General features: G+C 31.7%; 1 protein-coding gene and 1 long non-coding RNA gene across 3 annotated transcripts in view; one reads left to right on the top strand and one right to left on the bottom strand.

Moving 5' to 3' along the window:
* The window catches only part of LOC137629660 (uncharacterized), an 88,773-nt gene extending 77,749 nt beyond the window's left edge, over positions 1–11,024 (bottom strand). Inside the window, exon 1 of the long non-coding RNA XR_011041571.1 lies at positions 10,828–11,024. This is a non-coding gene — a long non-coding RNA (uncharacterized lncRNA). The remainder of the gene's footprint in view (positions 1–10,827) is intronic.
* The window catches only part of LOC137629658 (uncharacterized), a 45,088-nt gene that overhangs the window by 18,585 nt on the left and 1,503 nt on the right, over positions 1–25,000 (top strand). Inside the window, exons 1-2 of one of the 2 annotated variants that reach the window (XM_068361205.1) lie at positions 22,147–22,274; positions 24,436–24,590. In XM_068361205.1, coding sequence (XP_068217306.1) covers positions 24,436–24,590 — 155 coding nt within the window. In that variant the 5' untranslated portion in view covers positions 22,147–22,274. Of the gene's footprint in view, positions 1–22,146; positions 22,275–24,435; positions 24,591–25,000 lie in introns of those variants that run through there. The other variant, XM_068361204.1, reaches the window with a different exon arrangement.

Genomic DNA, 25,000 nt, shown 5'->3' with positions numbered 1-25,000 from the left:
ATTATATACAATAACGCTTATCAACTGCAACTAATTATATATGACAACATTTAAAAGCTGCAACTAATTATATATGACAACATTTATCACTTCTAGCTAATAAAATATTCTTACTAATTATATATGACAACATTTAACAACTGCAACTAATTATATATGACAACATTTATCACTTCTAGCTAATAAAATATTCTTACTAATTACATATGACAACATTTAACAACTGCAACTAATTATATATGACAACATTTATCACTTCTAGCTAATAAAATATTCTTACTAATTACATATGACAACATTTAACAACTGCAACTAATTATATATGACCATGTTTATCAATTCTAGTTAATTAAATATTCTTACTAATTATATATGACACCATTTAACAACTGTAACTAATTATATATGACCACGTTTATCAATTCTAGCTAATTATATATTCTAACTAATTATATATGACAACATTTAACAACTGCAACTAATTATATATGACAACGTTTATCATTTCTAGCTAATTATATATTCTAACTAATTATATATGACAACATTTAACAAATGCAACTACTTATATATGACCAAGTTTATCAATTCTAGCTAATTATATATTCTTACTAATTATATATGACAACATTTAACAACTGCAACTAATTATATATGAAAACGTTTATCAATTGTAACTAATTATATATGACCACGTTTATCACTTCTAACTATATATGACAACGTTCATCAATTCTAACTATTTATATATTACAACGTATATAAATTGTAACTAATTACATATGACAACGTTTATCAATTGTAACTAATTATATATGACCACGTTTATTAACTCTAACTAATTGTAAATGATAACGTTTACCAATTCTAACTAATTACATATGACCACGTTTATCAATTTTAACTAATCATATATGACAACGTTTATCAACTTTACTAAATGATACGTGGGATATAAAAAGGAGACAAAGTCAGAAAATGGATTTGTTAAAACAACAGAAGGTGTAGAAAGGCAACGTTAGATGGAACACTTTAGTGAGGTTATGAATAGCAGATATGAAGGGAATAATTTGATTCATACACCTGAAGCTGAGGATGACCTTGATGTGCCCATGAATGAATTCAGTGTGTTTAAAGTTGAGGCTATCATTAAAAAACTAAAGTGATGGAAAGTCCCTGGATATAGTGGAATAACTGCCGAGATGATATTGGCCGAAAATGAAGTAACTCCCAGAATACATACAAGATTATTTTGTAGAATGTGGCATAAAGAGGCAAAACCTGTTGAATAGGAGCTAGGAGATAGTCATGAAAATATATAGTATACTTATTCTAAAGAGACTAGAGAAAAAGATTGATGAAAAGCTGAGAGATGAGCAAGCAGGATTTAGAAAATGTTGAAGTTGTACTGACCAAATTTTCATTTTAAGACATGCGATACAACAATGTAAAGAATTTATAAATCTACTTTTGATGGAATTTGTGAACTATGAAAAAGCCCTCGATAGTGTGCACCGGCTAATTTTGTGGAGAGTCCTGCGTTATTATGGAGTTCCATTTAAATATGTAAATTTGATTAGGTCTGTTTATGAGGGTACCAAGTGCAAAGTTATTGTTAGTGGAGTCCTATCAAACGAATTTCCAGTGAACAGTGAAGTACTCCAAGGGAATGTGTTGTCACCTATATTGTTTATCCTCCTCATGGAATTCGTAATGCATAGAACAGTTGGGGGTGAAGGAGAAGAATTGGACTGGGTTAGTAACATGAAATTAGCTGACCTTGAGTATGCTGATGACGCTAGCTGTCCTTACTAGCAGAACACCACATGACTTGCAAAGCTTGCTTACCAGAATGCATGAAATATCACATGAGGTTGGGCTCAAGATAAATAGAAGAAAGACAGAGCTGATGAGGAAGGAATATGCAATGGAAGATGAAATATCATTGAAAGGAGAAAGTATTTAGGAACTTAATACAGGATCTTTAGAATTTGAGTTAAATGAAAGATTGAAAAAGCAAATAAGACATCGGCTAGGTTAAGTAAAATTTGGAAATGAAATCGCCTGAAATTACATATAAGAAATCAGACTATATATCAGTTTAGTGAGATCTGTGTTACTGTATGCACATAAGTCGTGGTACAACAATGAAACAATATCCAACATATTTTGTAGATTTGAGAACAAAGCTCTCAGAAGAATATTGGCAGTTAAATAGCAGGACAGGATTAGAGATTTAACTATAAGAGAGATTACTAGAATGCCATATGTGGATGAGATCATGGTGAGGGGTAGATGAAGATAGTTTGGGCAAGCTCTTCTCACTCCCCACGAGAGATTAGTTCACCAAACTTTCAACTGGGCTCCACAAGGCACTAGAAGAGTTGGAAGACCTAGATCTACATGGGTGAGGACTATGAAGCGGTAAGCAGATGATGACTGAAGAAGTATTGATTTAAAAGCTCAAGATAGAGATGACTGGTGAAATCTAACCGAGGCCTTTTGCGTCAATAGCCGTAGGAGATGATGATGATGATCAATTCTGATTAATTATATATGACCACGTTTATCAATTCTACCTGATCAGATATAACAACATTTATCAAATTTAAATAATTTTACATGACAACGTTTATGAATTCCAACTAAATATATTTGTCAACGTTTAACAATTATAATTATATGTGTGAACACTATTAATTCTAATCATATATGCCGTTTATTAAAACTACCTAATCACAATTGGACTACTTTTATCAATTATATGATAAACAATATCTTATTGATTTACCAATACACCTACTTTAAAGAAGTTAGTATTAGAGGGTTTTCCTTACACCGCTAAAAAAACCTCGTAATTTCAATCGGAAATACTCCGTAAAAACTATAGTTCTCAGACGTATTTCAGTAAAATACAGGCGACCATAATTTTTACCATACTTTTTTATTACCACTTTTAAAACGGTAAATGCCTGACAAAATCTATTACAGGATTTTTAACGTTTATTTACGGCAAATTTTTAAGTGTATTCAATATCAATTTATCTTGTTTTCATAGCAAAGGATGAACTAGAAAGTTTAGAAAGTTTTGCATACACCTAACCTGAGACATCTCTGCTATTGTGAGAGAGTTAACAGCGCACCAGTAGCCACATTGAATAACCCGTTATAGTCGAAGAGAAATGGATGGAAATGTCACTATCCTTGACTGATTCCGGCAGACTTTTAAAATATTTTCATTTTTTTTTAAATGAAATCATCCTAGATTTTTTTTCCAATTCCAATTTGATTCTTTTACTTATTCTTAAAACGATAGGATTATTTTTATTTTATTTTCCCTTCTTCAATATCTCTCTTTTGTTTACCGTTTAAAGGTCATTCATGAATGGCAGAGGCAAGGGATAGTGACATTGCCCTATTAAGCAGGACAATGCCCTAGAGACTGACCATATACCATATAATCAGGATCCAAGGCCCCTCTCCACAAGCTAGGATCAAGGAGGGCCAGTCAATGGCTGCTGAATACTCAGCAGGTAGACCTATAGGCTCCCCCAAACCCACCATCCTTAGCTCACAAGGATGGTGAGGTTGCAGCGACCAGAGGAACTTGACGCGTTTGAGCGGGACTCGAACCCCAGTCTGGTTTCCTTTCTAGTTCGCGCATTTAATTACACCACATTATCTTCAAAGGTTCTTTCCGTTTATTAATTTCTTCTTGTCGCATTTCCTAGAAATTTTCTTTGGGTTTTTATTCAGTCCTAAAGATTATTACAATTTCAGGGAATTCTTCAAACGCATGAAAAAGTGTAATGCGTAGTTGGTGAAGATTGACAACAAAATAACAAAAATTACACGAATCATCCTACGTATGGGATAAAGAAATATCTCATTATTATTATTATTATTATTATTATTATTATTATTATTATTATTATTACTTGCTAAACTACAACCATAGTTGGAAAAGCGGGATGCTATAAGCCCAGGGGCTCCAACAGGAAAGGAAATAAGGAAAAATTAAATATTCTAAGAAGAGTAACAACATTCAAATAAATATTCTCCTATATAAACGATAAAATCTTTAAAAAAACAAGAGGAAGAGAAATATGATAGAATAGTGTGCTCGAGTGTACCCTCAAGCAAGAGAACTCTAACCCAAGACAGTGGAAGACCATGGTAAAGAGGTTATGGCACTACCCAGAGAGTAATTCTATGTTATGCGATGTATTTGCTTATTAATTCATTTTCTTATGTTTTTACGTAGCTTTATTCACTTCTATACTTCTATACAGACACGATCCCACAAAATGAGTGAGTAACTTTTTGCATTACATTTTTATCTAACTTCGAACTAGAATTTTTGGCTTTTCTGTTTTATATCTCAGATCTTGTTTTCTAGATATTCTATCTAAATACAGGTATATTTCTAGCAAATTATTTGAAATTAATATTGATTTGTAATTTACACACATGTTTACACACACACACACACACACACACATATATATATATATATATATATATATATATATATATATATATGTATAATATACGAAATGAGAAAGAAATGCTTGAAGGTAAACTCAAACACACTATTTTATATCACTTCTCTTCCTATTGTTTATTTGAAGTTTTTATAGTTTATATATAAAAGACCTATTTTAATTTGTTACTGTTTTTTTAAATATTCTATTCGAATTGTTCATGATTTATCTTGCAGTTTATTACCTTGTTTCCTTTCCTCACTGAACTATTTTCCCTGTTGGAGCCCTTGAGCTTATAACTTCCTGCTTTTTTTCAATAGGATTATAGCTTTGCTAATAATAATAATAATAATAATAATAATAATAATAAAACTAAGTAATTTTTGTAGATATATAGAATTGTTTTAAGGTTTAGATCGAGGATGAGTAAAATTGCCTACATTCACTTCTTTCTCTGTCTCTCTCTTACAAAAGAATTTGCTTTATTGTTACTATTTCAATTTCTATCATATCTTACAGATACTTAAAAGTTCGTTCTCTCTCTCTCTCTCTCTCTCTCTCTCTCTCTCTCTCTCTCTCTCTCTCTCTCTCTCTCGTTCCAATCACACTTTATCGAGCGGATAAGATGATACGAAATTGTCCAATTATTCACTCTAACGTTTTAGAATTCCCAACTAATTGGGCAAGACAGTTCGAGTCTTAGGTTAAAATTTCATCTCATAAGCTTCAGACGGATTTCTGTTAACCCCTAATTTATTAGAGAGACAAATATCAGCTTGTCTTCCATTATCTCTGTTTCAATAGCGTAATTGTTCTCAGTCTACCTGACTGCCGCGCGCAGTGTTAAAGTCCTCTTAAGATCATAAAACTGATTAATAAGGCAATAATTAGAATAATTATAACAATATATATATATATATATATATATATATATACATGTATATATATAATATATATATATATATATAAATATATGTATATATATCTACACACACACAGACACACACACATATATATATATATATATATATATATATATGTATATATATATATATATATATATATATATACATATATATATATATATATATATATATATATATATATATACATACATTTATATACACATACATATATGATATACATTTGTCATATACTGTATATATGTGTATATATATATCATATATATATGTATATATATATATATATATATATATATCTATATATATATATCTTTCACGCTGAGGCGAATACTTCGGAAAATCACAATCTCCCACAAATTGCCCAAACTAACGTGTTGTGTTAGAAAAGGGGGAGGGGTGGGAAGGGTTGAATGTGTGTACACGTGCACATCTATCTACATATTCGGCGGTGATTTTTGACGGGTCACGTACACTAATTAGTTAGATTATATAGACGTTTCTAAAATCAATAACACCTTCTATACAGTGTCGTCTATACATTTCGTCACTCTTGACTCTTCATTTTCCAAGTTTATTCCCATTCATTTCAAATATATCCTAACATTCCGACCTGTCTTAATAATTTCACTAATCATATAAACATAGCAATGTTCGTCGCCTAGCTTTATTCTTTTTCTGTTTCACGTAACTAATTCTATTATGTAGACAATATTTTAGTTTGACATATTATCCAAATTATTATTATTATTATTATTATTTCAATAATAATAATAATATGTAGACAATTTTTCAGTATATATTACTAAAATTATTATCATCATTATCATCATTAATAATTTGGAAATTTCAATAATAAAAATAATTGGTTGGCGAGGGGTCTTGGTCAGTCTGTAGGGCATTGTCCTGCTCGGTAGGGAATGTCACAGCCCCTTGCCTCTGCCATTCATGAGTAGCCTTTTCAAACCTTTAAACTCATCTCATTCTATGAGAGATTATACTCATGTATAAATAACCAACAACCCACATAACATACACACATCTATTACATTCTCATTAACACATTGTAAGACGTAACATTGAATTAAGCGGGTCCTCGATCGGGAAGATTTTGCGGTCGAGTGACATTAGCCGTGAAATATTAGTTTCTCTCCTTCTACGGAATCTGTTTCCAGCGTCTGCGTCTCTCGGTTTAACCGGGGAAAATTCGTCGCCGAGACAGGAAATCTCTCTAGGTTATTAACTGGTGGAATAAGGTCTCTTGACCTTTTTTAGGTCTTCTTACTGGAAAGTCTCCGGGAAAACATATTGAGAATTGACCTTGTTTGGGACGGAACAAGGTCTCTTGACATATTTTTGTCTTTTTACTCGGTCTCTCGGAAAACATATACAAATATTGACCTTTGTTTGGGACAGAACAAGGTCTCATGACATTTTTTAAGTCTTCTTACTCGAAGGTCTCAGGGAAAAAATATACAAATATTGACCTTGTTCGGGTCAGAACAAGGTCTCATGACCTTTTTAAGGTTCTTACTCGAAGGTCTCTGAGAAAAAACATCGAAATTTTAACCTTGCTTGGGTCAGAGCAAGGTCTCTTGACCTTTTTAAGGTGTTTTTACTCGAAAGTCTCTGAGCAAAAAACATCCAAATATTGACCTTGTTTGAGCCGGAAAAGGGTCTCATGACCTTTTTTAGGTCTTTTAACTCGAAGGTTTCTGAGAGGAAATATCCAAATATTGACCTTGATGGGTCAGAACAAAGTCTCATGACCTTTTTTAGGTCTTCATTCTCGCAGAACTTCGGGGAATCATCCAAATATTGACCTTGTTTGAGTCGGAAAAAGGTCTTATGACCCTTTTTTAGGTCTTCTTACTCGAAAGGTCTCTTGGAAAACACATTCAAACATTGATAGATAAAGAAAACTTTCCGTTGCATTTGCTAGAAGATTTGTTGCACTCATTATCCTCCTACTTATCAGTGCAACATTCAAGGACGTATACTCGAATAGAACGTGTATGAATTGATATGCGTTTGCTTATATTTCAGTTCAATATTAATCAAAAGATGAATTTCTATACATCCGAGGCGTTTTCCTAAAGCCAGACGAATAACAGCACGATAAATAATTCCAGAAAAGCAAAAAAAAGGTAAATACAAATATAAAATATACGATACTTTAACCTTCTTCTTCGGAGTCCATACGGTATCGTAGGTCTTATCTCGATTCACTTTCATATCTATTATCAGTTGTGATAGAAGTCAGCTACTTCTGTTATTATTGGGCGTTTTCTTCGGCTACTTAACCTCATTATTAATTTAGAATAATCAACAGTGATCCATAAATTTAATAAAGGCATTAGTGTTGAACTAAGGAATATGTAATATACTGTACATTATGTAATAGATATATATATATATATATATATATATATATATATATATATATATACACATGTACATATATACAATATATACATATATATATAAATATTAATATATGTATATATATATAAATATATATACATATATATACATGTACATATATACAATATATACATATATATATAAATATAAATATATATATATATATATATATATATATATATATATATATATATATATATAAACATATATATAATATATATATATATAAATATATCTAAATACTGTATATATATACATACATATTATATATATATATATATATATATATATATATATATATATATATATACATATATATATATATATATCTACACACACATATATACATCGCTTTCTGCGTGGATATACCTTATCGTGGTGAAAGGGTTTGCGTATCGCCATGATCAGCAAAGCTTTACTAGTCAGGTTCACCCATACTAGGTTGGTTGGCAGTGAAAGATCATACGAAAATCTCCCACCATCGCCAATCCGCACTGGCCAGTGTGGTGAGAAAACGGGCCAAACCCCAGACATGGAGCCATTGTCATGCAGTGGATTAGAAACTGCTGCATTTCATGATGTTGAATACATGCATGAATATATATATATATATATATATATATATATATATATATATATATATATAATCAGGCTGACATGAGTCTTTTTATAGTTTATATATATATATATATATATATATATATATATATATTTATATATATATATATATATATATTTATATATATATATATTTATATATATATATATATATATATATATATATATATATATATATATATATATATATATATATATTTATATACATATAATCAGGCTGACATGAGTCTTTTTATAGTTTATATAGGACATATCTATTTTGACGTTGTTGCTGTTTTAGAATGATTTATTGTTAACTTGTTCTCATCATTTATTTATTTCCTTATTTCCTTTCCTCACTGGGCTACTTTTCCCTGTAGGAGCCCTTGGGCTTATAGCATCATGCTTTTCCAACTAGGGTTGTAGCTTGGCTAATAATAATAATAATAATAATAATAATAATAATAATAATAGTAATAATAATAATAATAGTAGTAGTAGTAGGCTGTAATTGCTAGATTTATTCTCAAAACATCGTTTATTATTTACTAATAATTTTCCAAGAACCAAAACCCTAGTCTGCAGACCTCATACTAATAGATTCCTAAACACTGATTATGGTGGTGATTGTTAATATGAATATATGCAACAACAACAACAACACAACAACAACAACAAAAACAACAAACGCTGCTTTTTCTAATCCAAAGTAGGACAAAGGCTTCAGACATGTCCTCAGTCATGTCTGGGCTTTGCCCATTTTCAACACCATGCTGGCCATTGAGGATTGGCGATGGTGAAGACTTTAGTCTGATCATTCTCAATAAACTAACCTAGTATAAGTGGCCATGACGATCATGACGATACGCAAACCATATATAAATACAGACACACACACACACATATATATATATATATATATATATATATATATAGTGTACATATATATATAAATATATATATATATATATATATAGAGAGAGAGAGAGAGAGAGAGAGAGAGAGAGAGAGAGAGAGAGAGAGAGAGAGAGAGAGAGATGTCTATAAATGAATATATTTGTACGCTATTCTATACTATTGTGCGCTAACCATCAAAATTGACGGATAAATATTTAGATAAATGTGCAAACCCTTCTATACAGGGTAAGACTTCTATCTCTCCCCCCCCCCCACCCCTTACCAGAGGGATGGAGAGAGTTGATTGATTGATTTGAGGTTTTCTGGCATCCTTGGAGAGAGAGATGAGCATGACCGGAGTATATAAATGATAATGTTGCACATTTATACGTGTTTTTTCATATATATATATATATATATATATATATATATATATATATATATACACAGTATATTCATAAAGCCATATATACCTCTTAATATCGGGACTCTCTCTACCTCGGGACCATAAACCCAAGGGGGAATCAACTTCATGATAATAGCTTCTGGTCGGGTGTCACTAGAGCTTCAGTTTCTTAGACACGGGTTCGATTCCCTGGCCGACCAGCAGATATTATCATGAAGTTGATTTCCCCTTGGGTCTATGGTCCCGAGGTAGAGAGACCCGATATTAAGAGGTATACATGGCTTTATGAATATACTGTATATATATATATATATATATATATATATATATATATATATATATATATATATATATATATATATGTATGTATGTATATATATACATATATATACATATATATATATATATTTATATATATATATACATATATATACATACATACATACAAATATATATATATACATATATATATATATATATATATATATTTATATATATTTATATATATATATTATATATATATTTATATATAGCCTATATATATAAATATATATATATAGTTATATATATATATATATATATATATATATATATATATAGTCAGACACTTGCTCTTTATCACATAGGGAGATGTAAACAAATGATAAAATTTAAAACAAAAACACTAAAATATAGCTTATGTATCTATACTTATGTAACCTATATACATGAGCATGTATAAATATTGGTAAGTGATTTTGTGTTATTGTTGCTGTTCTTGAAATATTTCAATTTTCCTTGTTTCCTTTCCTCACTGCGATATTTTCCCTGTTGGGAGCCCTGGGCTTATAACATCCCGCTTTTCCAACTAGGGTTGTAGCTTAGCAACTAATAATAATAATAATAATAATAATAATAATAATAATAATAATAATAATAATAATAATAATAATAGTAATAATAATAATAATAATGATAATATATATATATATACACACACACACACACACATATATATATATATATATATATATATATATATATATATATATAAATATATATATATATATATATATATATATATATATATATATATATAAACAACTAAGATACTACTTACATAAAATGGAGTTGCTATTACACCACACGAAATTTAGTTTCGATTAAATCTGAGCATCTGTAATTCGCGAAGATAATATCCAACCAAAAAATCACAGGCAGTGATATCACTTTGCACTCGGATCCCCCATCACCTTTCTTCCTCTAGGTTTCAGCGTCTAGAACGATGGTCACGAGAGAACTGAAGGTAATAATAAATCTCTATCGGAGTTCTCAGAATTGTTATCTTGGGGTATCTTATCAGTCGTCGAAAGTGATTCATATCCTTAATTAGATTTATGTACTGTTATGCATTGCGATGAATTGTCGAATACCTGTCATATTTTGGCACGAAGGTGGAAGGATATCCTTTATTATTGGAGAGATGATCATTTATTTTATCATGGTGCTGGCCATTTCTCTATACACCCGCTCAAACCCACTCCAACGCACAAGCGCGCGTGCATACACACACACGCACACACACACCCACACATAAATATATATATATATATATATATATATATATATATATATATATATATATATAGAATATATATATATATATATATATATATATATATAATATATAATATATATATATATATAACAACACATGCAGCCGTATCTAGACCATTGCAGTACACAAGCCTCAAACATGTCATTAGTCATGTCTGGGTTTTGAGAAATTATTATCACCAAGCTTGCCAGTGCAAGTTGCGGGAGATTTTTGTTTAATCGCTCACAGCAAACCAAGCCACTGTAATATGAGTGGCGTAGACTAGTATGCTATAACTTTACTGATAATGGCGATACATAAACCCTTTCACCACGTTAAGGTATCCCCATTCAGAAAGGAATACACACACACACACACACACACACACATGCTTTTTCAACCAGGGTTGTGGCTTAGTTAGCAATAATGAATAAAAATACAAAAATAATAAAAATAATACTGGTAAAAATAATGAAAATAATAATAATAATAATAATAATAATAATAATAATAATAATAAAGGGTTATAGCTTAGTTAGCAATAATAAATAAAAATAAAAAAATAATAAAATAATACTGGTAAAAATAATGAAAATAAAAAGTAATAATAATAATAATAATAATAATAATAATAATAATAACATAAAAGTGAGAGCGACGCCACACGATTCCTACTGCTGTGTCGACTCGAAGTCTTTCTTCATAAAGTTCCAGTTCCCTGTATGGGTTCCCTGGTAGTTTACATCTGTCAGTTCCCCGTAGCAATATTATACATTACGTTCTTATAACAAATTTGAGAAGGACACTTATATGTCTCTCCCGAGGCAAGAGCCCTTCAAGGGAAAGAAGGAAAATATGACACATGTGAATCGTTGTAGTGCAATATCACGGTTCTGTGGAGATCGGGGAAGGTGTTTCGTCATGGATGTTTATAAATACACCCACGTTGATACACGAGCATACACGCGTATGTACACATCACACACACACACACACACAAACACACACACACACACACAAACAAACACACACACACATATATATATATATATATGCTGTAGATATGATTGTATGGGTATATGGTGAATATATGTACACAAAAAGAAACGGGGGGAGAGAGAGAGAGAGAGAGAGAGAGAGAGAGAGAGAGAGAGAGAGAGAGAGAGAGAGAGAGAGAGAGAGAGAGAGAGAGAGAGAGAGAGAGAGTATATACAGTATATATATATATATATATATATATATATATATATATATATGCATATACAGTATATATATATATATATATATATATATATATATATATATATATATAAATATATATATATGCATACATCAAAATAAGATAAAATTAACTTGATTTTTTTAGGAGAAAGGAGAAGCGATAAGGAGTGGAGTTAAAGATGCTTAACATAACTAAATATTCCTTAAAAACCCGAAGTAGAATTTCGATAGATAACCTCCCTATATAATAAAGAGCAAGTGTCTGGCCAAATAAATAAACAAATAAATAAATATATATACATATAATATATATATATATACACATAATATGTATATATATATATATATATATATATATATATATATATATATATATATATATATATATATATATATATATAGGGTTTTTCCGGTCACGCTCAGTTCTCTTTATCCCTTAGATAGGAGGAGAGGGAGTAATCATACACTGGTAAGAGGGGAGTGCGTATGTATGCATTTTGATTTAATTATTTAGCCGGCATTTTCAAAGGGTCGCGTTCACTAGTATAAGACAGATAACATTGGCTTCGATAGCCCAGGTCGGTTTGGCTTTAGATAAAGGAGAAACGAGATGGAATTAAAAACGAATTTTACGAAAGATATGATAACATATCCACCATGTCGAAAGCAATATGAAGGTATTGAAGATTATGTATATGATAAAAACAGGATAAGAATTACAGCGATATTATTGATAAGACTCACAAGATTAGTACGAAAGCGTGGAAATAAACTAATCAAAATGGAGGAGTCAAGTATATCAGCCCAGGGAGATATAAAGGACACCAATAACAAGGTTGACATGAGAAATGTGCTAAATTAAAAACGTAGATAACACATAGGTAAAGATGATAAATGTACTCTGTGGGCAATCTACCAAATGATGTTGCTTTTTATGTGATAAAGACCAAGTGTCTGGTTTTATATATATATATATATATATATATATATATATATATATATATATATATATATACAGTATATATATACATATATATATATATATTTATATATATAGTATATATATACGCACACACACATATTATATATAAATATATATATATATATATATATATATATATATATATATATATATATATATATATATATATATACTGTATACATATATACGGTAATGCTCAGCTCTCCCCGTCCCTCGGGAATGGAGAAGAGAGAGTAATTATACACTGGTGAGACTGGGGCAGGAAGGGGGGGGGGGAAGCTGCGTGTACGTGCATATCTATCCATATATTTATCCTTCATTTTTGACGGGTCGCGTATACTAGCAATAACAGTAATGACTTACTTTCAGGGAAATTTACAAATTAATCTTCAACATTGGGAAAGGGAAGATCCGTTTAAGAGCTGAAAGACGTTATGGGAATTAAGCGCCATATATAACGGGAAGAATATTTCCATCTGATAAAATCAAAGTAGATTTTTGAGTTCTGTTGTGGATGAAATCTGCGTTAGACCTTGAAATGTCGGGTATTATACTGTTGTGTCGGGTTTCGTGTACTGTATACGGTAAGTCATTGCTACAGTTTAGATATTTACATACGTGTATATATATATATATATATATATATATATATATATATATATATATATATATATATATATACATATATACACAGATATACACACACACATATATATATATATATATATATATATATATATATATATATATATATATATATATACACACACATATATATATATATATATATATATATATATATATATGTATGTATATATACACACATGTGTATATACATATATATATATATATATATATAAATATATATGTATATACACACATACATATATATATGTATATATATACACATATATCCCTTCTGAGAGAGGATACCTTAACGTGGTGAAAGGGTTTGTGTATCGCCATGATCAACAAAGCTGTACTAGTCAGGGCCACCCATGCTAGGTTGGCTTGCTGTGAGGGATCTGACTAAAGTCTCCCGCCATCACCAATCCACACTGGCAAGCGTGGTGATGAAGATGGCCAAACGCCATACATGATTAAGGACATGTCTGAGGCCTTTTTCCTGCAGTTAACTAGTAACAGTTGCAGTTGATATATATATATATGTGTGTGTGTGTGTTTGTGTGTGTCTCAATCTGTTTTGTAATGAGATTATGAAAAGTATTTAATGAGATGGCCCTTACGAGTATTAATTCATACATATGAAACTTGGAGCCTTAGAACATAAGCTAGTTACAACTCAAAGAGCTATGGAAAGAATAATGATGTTAATAACCCTAAGAGCAACATGGATACGAGAGAAAACTAAAGTAGAAGATATTCTAACAACTTGTAAGAAAAAGAAATGGACATGGACAGGACATATAAAGAGAATGACAGACAATGGATGGGCATTGAGAATAACAGAATGGGTCCCTGGAGATTTTAAAAGAATCCGAGGACGGAAGAGAAGACGAACTGAACTATGGAAGTTTGAGGGTGTGGACTGGCATAGAAAGACCATAAACAGACGGGCGTGGAAGGACAGGCCTGAGGCCTTTGCTCAGTAGTGGACTAGTAACCGCTAATAATGATGATTAATATATATATATATATATATATATATATATATATATATATATATATATATATATATATATATATATATATATATATATATATGTATATATATATATATATGTATATATATATATATATATATATATTTATATTTATATATATATATATATATATATATATATATATATATATATATATATATATATATATATATATACAGTATATATATATATATATATATATATATATATATATATATATATATATATATATACATGTATGTATAAAGAGAGAGAGAGAGAGAGAGAGAGAGAGAGAGAGAGAGAGAGAGAGAGAGAGAGAGAGAGAGAGAGAGAGAGAGAGAGAGAGAGAGGTCGATAATAGTTGGAAAACGAATAAAAACCTAACGTTTTTTTTTATCACTTTCATATCTCTTAATCCCCAGTATGATGGATTTCAAACGACCATAGTGTAACATTCGTACTCCAGGTGTTGGCGGGATCCTAAAGACGCCATTTTATATCCCATCCAAAGCAGCACCAATACACCAAGGCCAATAGAACACCGCTGTAATCAGGAAGAGATTAGTATTATTACTTAATATTCTCAAGGTCTTGTTGTATTTTTATATTTTGGAAGTGAACCTTAATCTTATCAAGAATTCTTTAGTGTTCCCGGTACAGAACTGCAATATATTACACTAACATTATTATTATTATTATTACTAGTGTACACGACCCGTAATTTTTTTCATATATAAATAAATATATATATATATATATATATATATATATATATATATATATATATATATATATATATATACATAATATATATAATATATATATAATATATATATATGCACACACAAAGATTCAATCATTACCAGACCCACATCCTCCCCCTATCCTTTCAGGGTACCCCCTCTTACCAGGATATGACCACTCCCTCTCACCACTATACGTCTGGCAGTGCCGTTCAGCTTTGACCGGAATTTATATATATATATATATATATATATATATATATATATATATATATATATATATATATATATATCCAGACACTTGCTCTTTAGAGGACATTATTATCATTATTATTAGCTAAGCTACATCCCTAGCTGGAAAAGCAGGGTACTATAAGCCCAAGTACTCCAACAGGGAAAATAGCCCAGTGACCAAAGGAACCAAAGAAGTGATTATCCCCGATGTTCTCTAAGTTGAATAGCCTTCAATTCTGTACCCAGGCTTCTAAAAAATAGTGTCCTATGATTATCTGCTAAATCCATTAAGGTCAATGTCATTATGGTAAACCCCATGCAACGTGAACCTAATTTAACTGAACTTATATTGATGAATATATCAATTCTTAAGGGGACGAACTCACAGAAATAGGCCTATGAATGAGGCATTCCTAGGCCTATTTCGAGATACATGATACTCAGCGGTCTAAAGACAGCTTAGATTTTAGTTCATATTCACGTTTTTATCGAGCCAATATGTGATGATGAACCTTTTTTCAGTTAATTCTACAGTTATTTTGTAGTAAACAGTTATGGCTACAGAGGAAAAAAAAATTTATTCTATAAAAGCATAATTTATTATACTTTTTTTTCAGTTAATTCTAGTTATTTTGTAGTAAACAGTTATGGCTACAGAGGAAAAAAAAAAAGATTTATTCTATAAAAGCATCATTTATTATTACTGCTCACCATAAACGAAAGATATTCAAGTGTAATGAAATTTCTGGAAATAATAATGATATAAAAAAATCAACAAAATGATAACGCCCCTTATCACTCGGTTTTAAAATCTAAAGCCAAGCGATACTTATATAAAATAAGTAACGCGCATGCGCTATCGTCCACAACAATGCTCAATAAAGATTGCTATGAAATCCAGGTGGATCAAGCGCATCGATCATTGATTAGAGATAGAAGACAGAACAGAGAATTCAACTCTCTTTTTTTCCCCTTTTTCGTAACTCAGTAATACAGGATGGCCGTTGTCTTACAAGTTTATAGGCCTATCATTCTGATTGTCATTGAAATTTCATTATTTAAAAGTTAATTATTCTCCTTTTTTATTTGTTTTATACTACAAGAGCTAATAGGAAACAATAAGAGATATAAGTACCTAACGATTTTGTGATTCTTGACATACACTTCCGTATGCTGTATCCTGAAGAATTGAATAAAAACACAAAAGCACCAAATACTTCAATCTTTCGTTATTTCTTACTGGCACCTACAGTATATCTAGGCTAATGTCACATTATCCTTGTTACAGTAAAGCATATATATATATATATATATATATATATATATATATATATATATATATATATATATATATATATATATATATATATATATATATATACTTATAGGAATTGAATCTAAACACTGTATACTATATACTATATACTTTTCCTACTTGATATATTATTTTCACGATGCAACTTGAAAACTACTGAAATTTATTGGGCCTCTTTGTTATTACTGGTAATAATAATAATAATAATAATAATAATAATAATAATAATAATAATAATAATAATAATAATAATGTGATATCTTTCCTCTTGATAAAACACAAGTAGATATGATTTATGATTATTTTTGTATTTAGACATAATTCGTTAGAGCTAGGGCCAGTATGGCCATTCAAAACCATAAAGTCTAAAGCTAAAAAGTGGGTGCGTCTAGGGAACAATGAAACGCTGCAAAAGATACTTTAGTAATGCCTACAGTGGCCTTCCTATTAGGGACAAGATCATCCTAAAGGAAATTGAAACATCGAACTAAGCATTCAATGTATAGCTTAATTTTATTAGGTTGGTTGGTCTGGGTTCGGATATCCAAACTAGGCCTACATGAGCAGGTTTAACCTAAGCTAACCGGTTAGAATCACATAACATTATTGGCTTTTGGGTCCCATGACACAAACACTACTAATACAAGAAGCTGATAAGATTTAATGCAAGTTACACAAACGATTTTGTTTCTGAAAAGATCCGAAACGTATTTGCCATGCACTCAACCCTTCTCTTATGACGTATATTGGAATGTGTGGGTGTAAACTTGCATAATACACACGCTCAATATATATATATATATATATATATATATATATATATATATATATATATATATATATATATATATATACACACACAATAAACGAAGCCGCACTGCTACTGAATGAAAAAAGGCTTCAGACAAGTCCTTAATAATGTCTGGGGTTTGGACAGTGTTCATCACACTGGCCGCGACGGATTAATGATGCTGAGAAATTTTCTTCTTATCACTCACAGCAAACCAACCTAGTATGGGTGGCCCTGACTAATATAGATTTTCTGACCATGACGATACACAAACCTATTAAGCACTTAAGATATCCCCTTACGCAGACGTATTATTTACGTATAATATTCCACGCTTACAAACTAAAGCATAAAAATATCTGATGGTAATATATTCACATATATGTGTATGTAAATTATGGCTCATCATGTCAAACACTTGATTTGGAGACGGTTTATGGTTTCATATAAAATTATTCAACATTAAACACAAAGAGGTACCTTTCTATTTCAACAACATATACTTTGAAATATAATGCGACTATCTACTTTTCATTCATTTGGTTTTCTACAAATTACACTAGTTAGTTGAGCATAAAATCATATACTGGTATATATATATATATATATATATATATATATATATATATATATATATATATATATATATATATATATATATATTTGTGTGGTGTGTGTGTGTGTGTGTGTGTGTAGTGAAATATCGTATGTGCACCAAAAGGTCTTTATTTTTATCTCACGTTAGTTTCAATCTGGCGTATATTATTTCCGAATCCTCTGTTCCTGATAATGATGAAAAACTTATTACAATGGAGAACGTAGGCCTATGACATACGTGGCAGATATCATATGTTTACTTGCTTCTAGTGTCAGAGATGTGGTCATAGACTTACATTAAGAAGGGATATTTTTCGAATGTCATCAACGGTTAAGCGTATCAACGGTTTAAGCCAGAAAGATAACAGACTATTAATCTTGGTGTAGATTTAAGATGTTAAAAAGCTTCGGATGTGGAAATAGAGTAGCATTAAATACTAGTCATTGAACGAATGTTATTGTTTTGAATTGTAGGCCTATCAAAGTGAATTTGAAATATTGCAAAGATTTAGAGGTGGGCATAGTTTCAAAGACTGAACACGGATACAAATGTATTCTCGTCATGAAATATGATGAAATTTTTCTTTTGCTGATCTTTAAAAATACGTTTTTGTGAATACAAGAGAGGGATCCGAAAAACCCGAGATGCGCTAAAGCTTTTCGTATGGGTCTAGACTTTGGGTGGGATAAGATAAGCAGACCGCAAACTAAACTAAACTTTATTTCGTTTTCAAACTATTTGTTTAAATGTATTGTTCCTCTTTTCATCCTTCAACAGTTTGGAATTCCCCAGAAAAAAACGGTTATAGGGTTGGAGTCTTAAGGATAACACAAATACAGGAGATCAACATAAATCTAATTGTAGCCTATTCGAGACACATCAAACATTAAAGCTATCGAAGTAAATTTCTTTAAATACAACTGAATAATGAGTCGCACCTGTCGAAAGCTAAAAGTTTTAGTAATGAATGCACAAATAATCCAGCCTTTACTTAAACGAACCTAGCAATGCCAGGCAAACATTCTTACCACGTGCACCGAAAACCGTTGCAAGTTGGTTGGAACTTAGGACAGGCGTCAACTTCTCATTACTTGTCAAATTGATTTCTTTATGGGGAAAATGTATATCTTAAGAATCTATTTTTACGATTCACGAAAAATGATATAGTTTTATCTTGTCTGGAATAAAGCCGATACGGAAGCAAACAGGGTTGAGACCAAGCGGGGTTTACATGGTCGAACGGTTCGTCGAACCCGACTGTCGAACCTGTTGTTCTCATACGGCTCAGAGAGGTGGAGTCATCCAAAGATTTGTAAGGTTTTCGAACATTGAAGCCCCGCCCACAAAATTCAGGCGAGAACAGACTTTCTTCGAACCATTCGACGAACGTGTTCGACAACCCCGTTCACATGTTCGAATGTCACTTTAGATACTCGTATGTCGAACGAACCATTCGACCGTGTAAACCCGCCTTTAGTCTTCGGGTAAGTTAATGATACAGTGATCTAAAAGGGGGAGGGGTCACAGCCAGTAAATAAGGATATGGCTCCTCAATTAGGTTAAGTGGGGAACTTTGGGTTAGGTTGTATTCTTGATTTTATTTTCCCTTTTAAATGTGGTCTTCAGTCACAACTTTTGAAATTACACCCGGTCTGTAACAAAAATCTTGAACAAAACGAAATTGAACACCGTGTGCAACTAATATAAAACTTATAATTGGGGATAGCTAACCGTATCGAAATCTAACTAAATACGGCCATAAGAAATACCAACAAGGTCACATAACCTCACCTTTATCCATAGGCCTTCATCGGAGGAAGAGACGAAATAGAGGTGTCTATATTCCAAGGGCTGGATTTCAAGGGCTTGAAAACACAAAAACTGTGGTTTTATCGAAGGTTGTGGTTTGAATGAACTCGGTTTCAGTATCTTTCAATGTTCACGAAGTGCTAGATACAAATCAACGAATTGGTCACTGTAGTTGACAGCCCTTTTCTCATATCAAAATGAAGAGACACCATTTGGAAGCTTAGATTCAGCTTAGGGCACTATCACCGTTCGACGCTAGAATGTCCAGGAATCAGGAGGGTAAGAATATTATTTCTTGATATGTTATTAATGAGAATCACCAAACATTATAAAATGCACGCACAATGCCCCCAAAAGCACTACACAACCGGAATTTTACGACCACGTCTAACCGGAATATTAAGCTTTGATTTAAATCTCGATAAGCCGACACAACAACCACTGTTTATTGGTACCAGACTGCCACTGACGAGACATGAGGTGGATCATGGAGGATTGAAAAGGGAAAAAAAATAAAATTATCTTATGAAATGCAGATTTTTTCCAATTTAAAAGAATCTTTTTTTTTTAAATCTGAATTACTCCTTTGTTTATAAAAATGTGTACGTGTCTCTAAGGAATGTACATGTTTCTCTGCTGACGAACCACAAGAACAGCATTTTTATTTTTTTGTTGGTTTAAATGATACCGCATACAACCACTTTCCGTACTTTATAAAAACGACATTAAATCAGCCTTCAAACCAGCAACACTATAATGATTATTCAACCCAATTTCTATTTGATTTTAGAGCTTTCAAATAATTCCATAATTTAACTAAACGGCTGAATTTCAAAATAACGAAAATTTTATATTAACTGTTGCGTTAAGACATTTCTCACCGGTGTTAGGATTTGTCTAGTGGAAGCTGAAAGCGAACATACGAACGAACCAGAGCTTCTAGTGATCTGAGGTGATATCAATCACAGACTATTTTTACTAGCGATTGGTGTTGATAACGGACACTATTTCTAAACATACTAGACCCATTGCATTTCTTGAAACGCATAATATCCCGGTCTGTATACTTGAATGCGGTACGTACTTGTGGCTGTACTAATGATTGGTGTAGATAACAGACAAAGGACAGGATTTGTGAATCTGCTAGACCTATTGCATTTCTTAAAACTCCTTCCTCTTGTTATTTTTAACTTTTTATAGTTTATATATTAAATAATGCATTTTAATGTTTTTTTTTTCAATTCTCTTGTAGTTTATCTCCTTATTTCCTTTCCTCATTAGGCTATTTTCCCTGTTGGAGCCCATGGGTTTTTAGCATCCTACTTTTCCAATTAGGGTTGTAGCTTAGCAAGTAATAATAATAATAATAATAATAATAATAATAATAATAATAATATTGAAATTTATATACTTGAATGCGGTATGTGCTAGTGGCTGATGTGAAAGTTATCTGCACATTAGGCTCATGGACAATTCAGATGTTAATAATTATATGAACGTGACAATAACCGCTGTGTTGTTTTCTTCCGGAGCCATCCTTTTTCTAGTGAAAACTACTATTATAATGTGCTTTCGGATAGTTGGTAGAATCTGCTGCCTCGTAAAGGGATATGGTTTAACATCACTCAAAAGGTTTGTCTTAATTCGGAAGGACAAACTCGAATCATGTTGGTAATAACTGTCAAAATTTACCATTTTAGGGAAAAGGCATAATGTCAAAGTTTATCTAATTGCTGTTATTTTAATCTTACTAAATACTGTCTTTATTATCATCCAATTCATTGTCAGTGTTTTTTTTTCAATGAAGTATTTATAAACTTGTCAATAGCTTTGTGTAAGCATAGATCACAATGCTGAACCTTGGTTAATGTCCCGCGCAATTAATTTCAACATTATTCGCGTACTTTTTGAAGGATATTGCCACCTAGCCCTCATTTGTGTTTTTATTTTAGTTATTCAAACATTGGCCATCGGAATATGATGTCCGTTATTGAGGGGTTACGCTATTGTACACTACCATTCAATTGCTTAATTCATCGTATCCAAATAGTTATGGTTCAAAGGGCGTTTATTTGAGCTCTTTGAATTGGCGGGATAGGCCTACATTAATCAGCTTATTTCTATTATTTACAAAAGAAAATAGAAGGATCTAAAGGCGGGTAAACACATGCGAACCGAACCTTGTATTGTAACCAATTCTTGTAACAAAAACGCAAGTGTGGACGGTTCCTCGAACCCGAACCCCGAACCCGCGAGGTTCGAGGCTCGGTTCGCCCTCCGTCCCGCCAATTGTCGGTTTTTGGGCCCCTAATCAAAGGGAGGTCTCTTTGCACGTTACGCAACGTGTGGACGGGACCTGTATTGCACGCGTATCAACAGAGGTGGCTGAACTTGACACCGACTATGAATAAGGCCGTCCATAGAAGAGCCCTAATAGCTCCTCTCATATGTGTGTCATTTTTCATAATTTTATGTCCTACCAGTTTTATAATATTTTCAAAATCTGTCGAAGACATTCTGGTGAAATTTTTGTAGTGGCCACAAACTTCTTGGAATCTCATGTCAGCGAGTAATTCCCGACCACTGTATTCTACCCTTCTAGTATATAACCTTGATTGCCACCATCTTCTTTTATTTCGCTTCATTTCCGTTAAATAATGTATATAAATATACGCGGCAGCTGCTACTTGCATGGTGGCCATCGTCGGTAAACAACCCGGACAGACTGATGATCGCAGTGGATTTCAATGAAGTTACGTGCTTAACGCGGTTATGGTTCGTCCTCAACATTTTGACACCTTGTAACCGTATATGCGTAACACAGTTACGCATACAAGGTTCGGTTCGCGTGTGTGTACCCACCTTAACAGCTATGCCTTCTCCATCATAAGGCATGCTACTAAAGAGTATTCTCGAAGATTTATTCCAGTTATGATCAGCGCAATGACTAGTCCTTGCCTGTGTTACCAACGAGTAATCTTTAAAACTTTGAATATTTATTTTCGCTTTGATATAGTGATATTCATAATTCAGTCATTCTCATCGTCGTTCAGTTAGTTCTTTAAGTGATGCATAAGAATTTTCATAACTGACCAACCTTTGCATTCAGATCTTCCTAGTCCTACACGTAGGACTAGGTTTGCAGTTAATCAACCATGCCTTCTCCATCTTAAGGCTCAATACTACGCAGTACTCTAGATGTTTTATTCCAGCTATGACCAGATCATGGAATGAACTTCCTAATCAGGCAGTTGGAACCTCAGGAGTTAAAACTTGCTGCGAATGTTTCGTGTTGAACAGGCTGATATGAGTCTCTCTTCATTGTTTATATATGACAGATCCATTTTAACGTTGTTACCGATCTTAAAAAATTTATATCAATCATTAATTACTTCTCATGTAGTTTATCTAATTACCTATTCCCTTTCCTTACTTTTTTTCTTTTTATCAAAAAGTTAAATTACATCCTCTTTACAATCACAATATTTACAGTATAATCACATTTAATTGCATTTTTCTATAAAAAATCCATCTAATTTGACAATTTACAACATCACACATCTTGATTTTAATTTTTAGTTACTCAAAATCAATAATTTGTATATTTTTTGGTGAACAAAAAAAAAAAGAAGTAAACCCCTTACTGGGGTATTTTACCTGTTGGAGGCCTTGGGCTTATAGCACTCTGTGTTTCCAACTAGGTTAGTAGCTTAGCTAATAATAATAATAATAATAATAATAATAATAATAATAATAATAATAATAATAACCCTTTCTGCCTTCTTTTACTCAGATGGTACGGAACGGAGGAATCCTTTTACTTTTATGGAGTCTCTGTTCCTGGCAAGTTTGGGCTTCCCCTCCTGGTTGTGACGTCGACGGTCTGAGATGTGAGGTCATCTGCTCCTTTCCTGACCTGACGCTTCAGTGTACTCGGTGTCTTAATAGGTGAGATTTGTTTTTCAAACGTTTTTACTTCTTACAGATTATTGAATGATTATCAAAGGCATTTCCTTTACCCGCATAAACCTAGGACTAGGCTGTACAAAATTACATTTTTCGTAACACTAAAAGCGTTGAAAAATTACCCAAGATGCTTGCTTATTTGAACTGGAATTTCTTTTGATTTTTCAACAATAAACAGTGTCCTCCAAAGCAGGGTCAGAAAATAAAAGTATGTAGCAATACATTTTGAAACACCACTAATTCACCAGGGCAAGTGGGAAGGGGCCCTCTTCACTAACTCAGCACCCTGAATTTCTAGCTACACACCTGACACTGAATTAAGTATATCCAACTATTTTTATTTTCAAATCCTCTGTTACTACTTTGTATCTGTCAAATTTGTTTGTATCAAT

Source organism: Palaemon carinicauda, chromosome 37, assembly GCF_036898095.1.
Source record: "Palaemon carinicauda isolate YSFRI2023 chromosome 37, ASM3689809v2, whole genome shotgun sequence".
NCBI classification, from domain to species: Eukaryota; Metazoa; Arthropoda; class Malacostraca; order Decapoda; family Palaemonidae; genus Palaemon; species Palaemon carinicauda.
The sequence above is the reverse complement of the archived record's forward strand: the minus strand, read 5'-3'. Positions and strand labels throughout refer to the sequence as shown.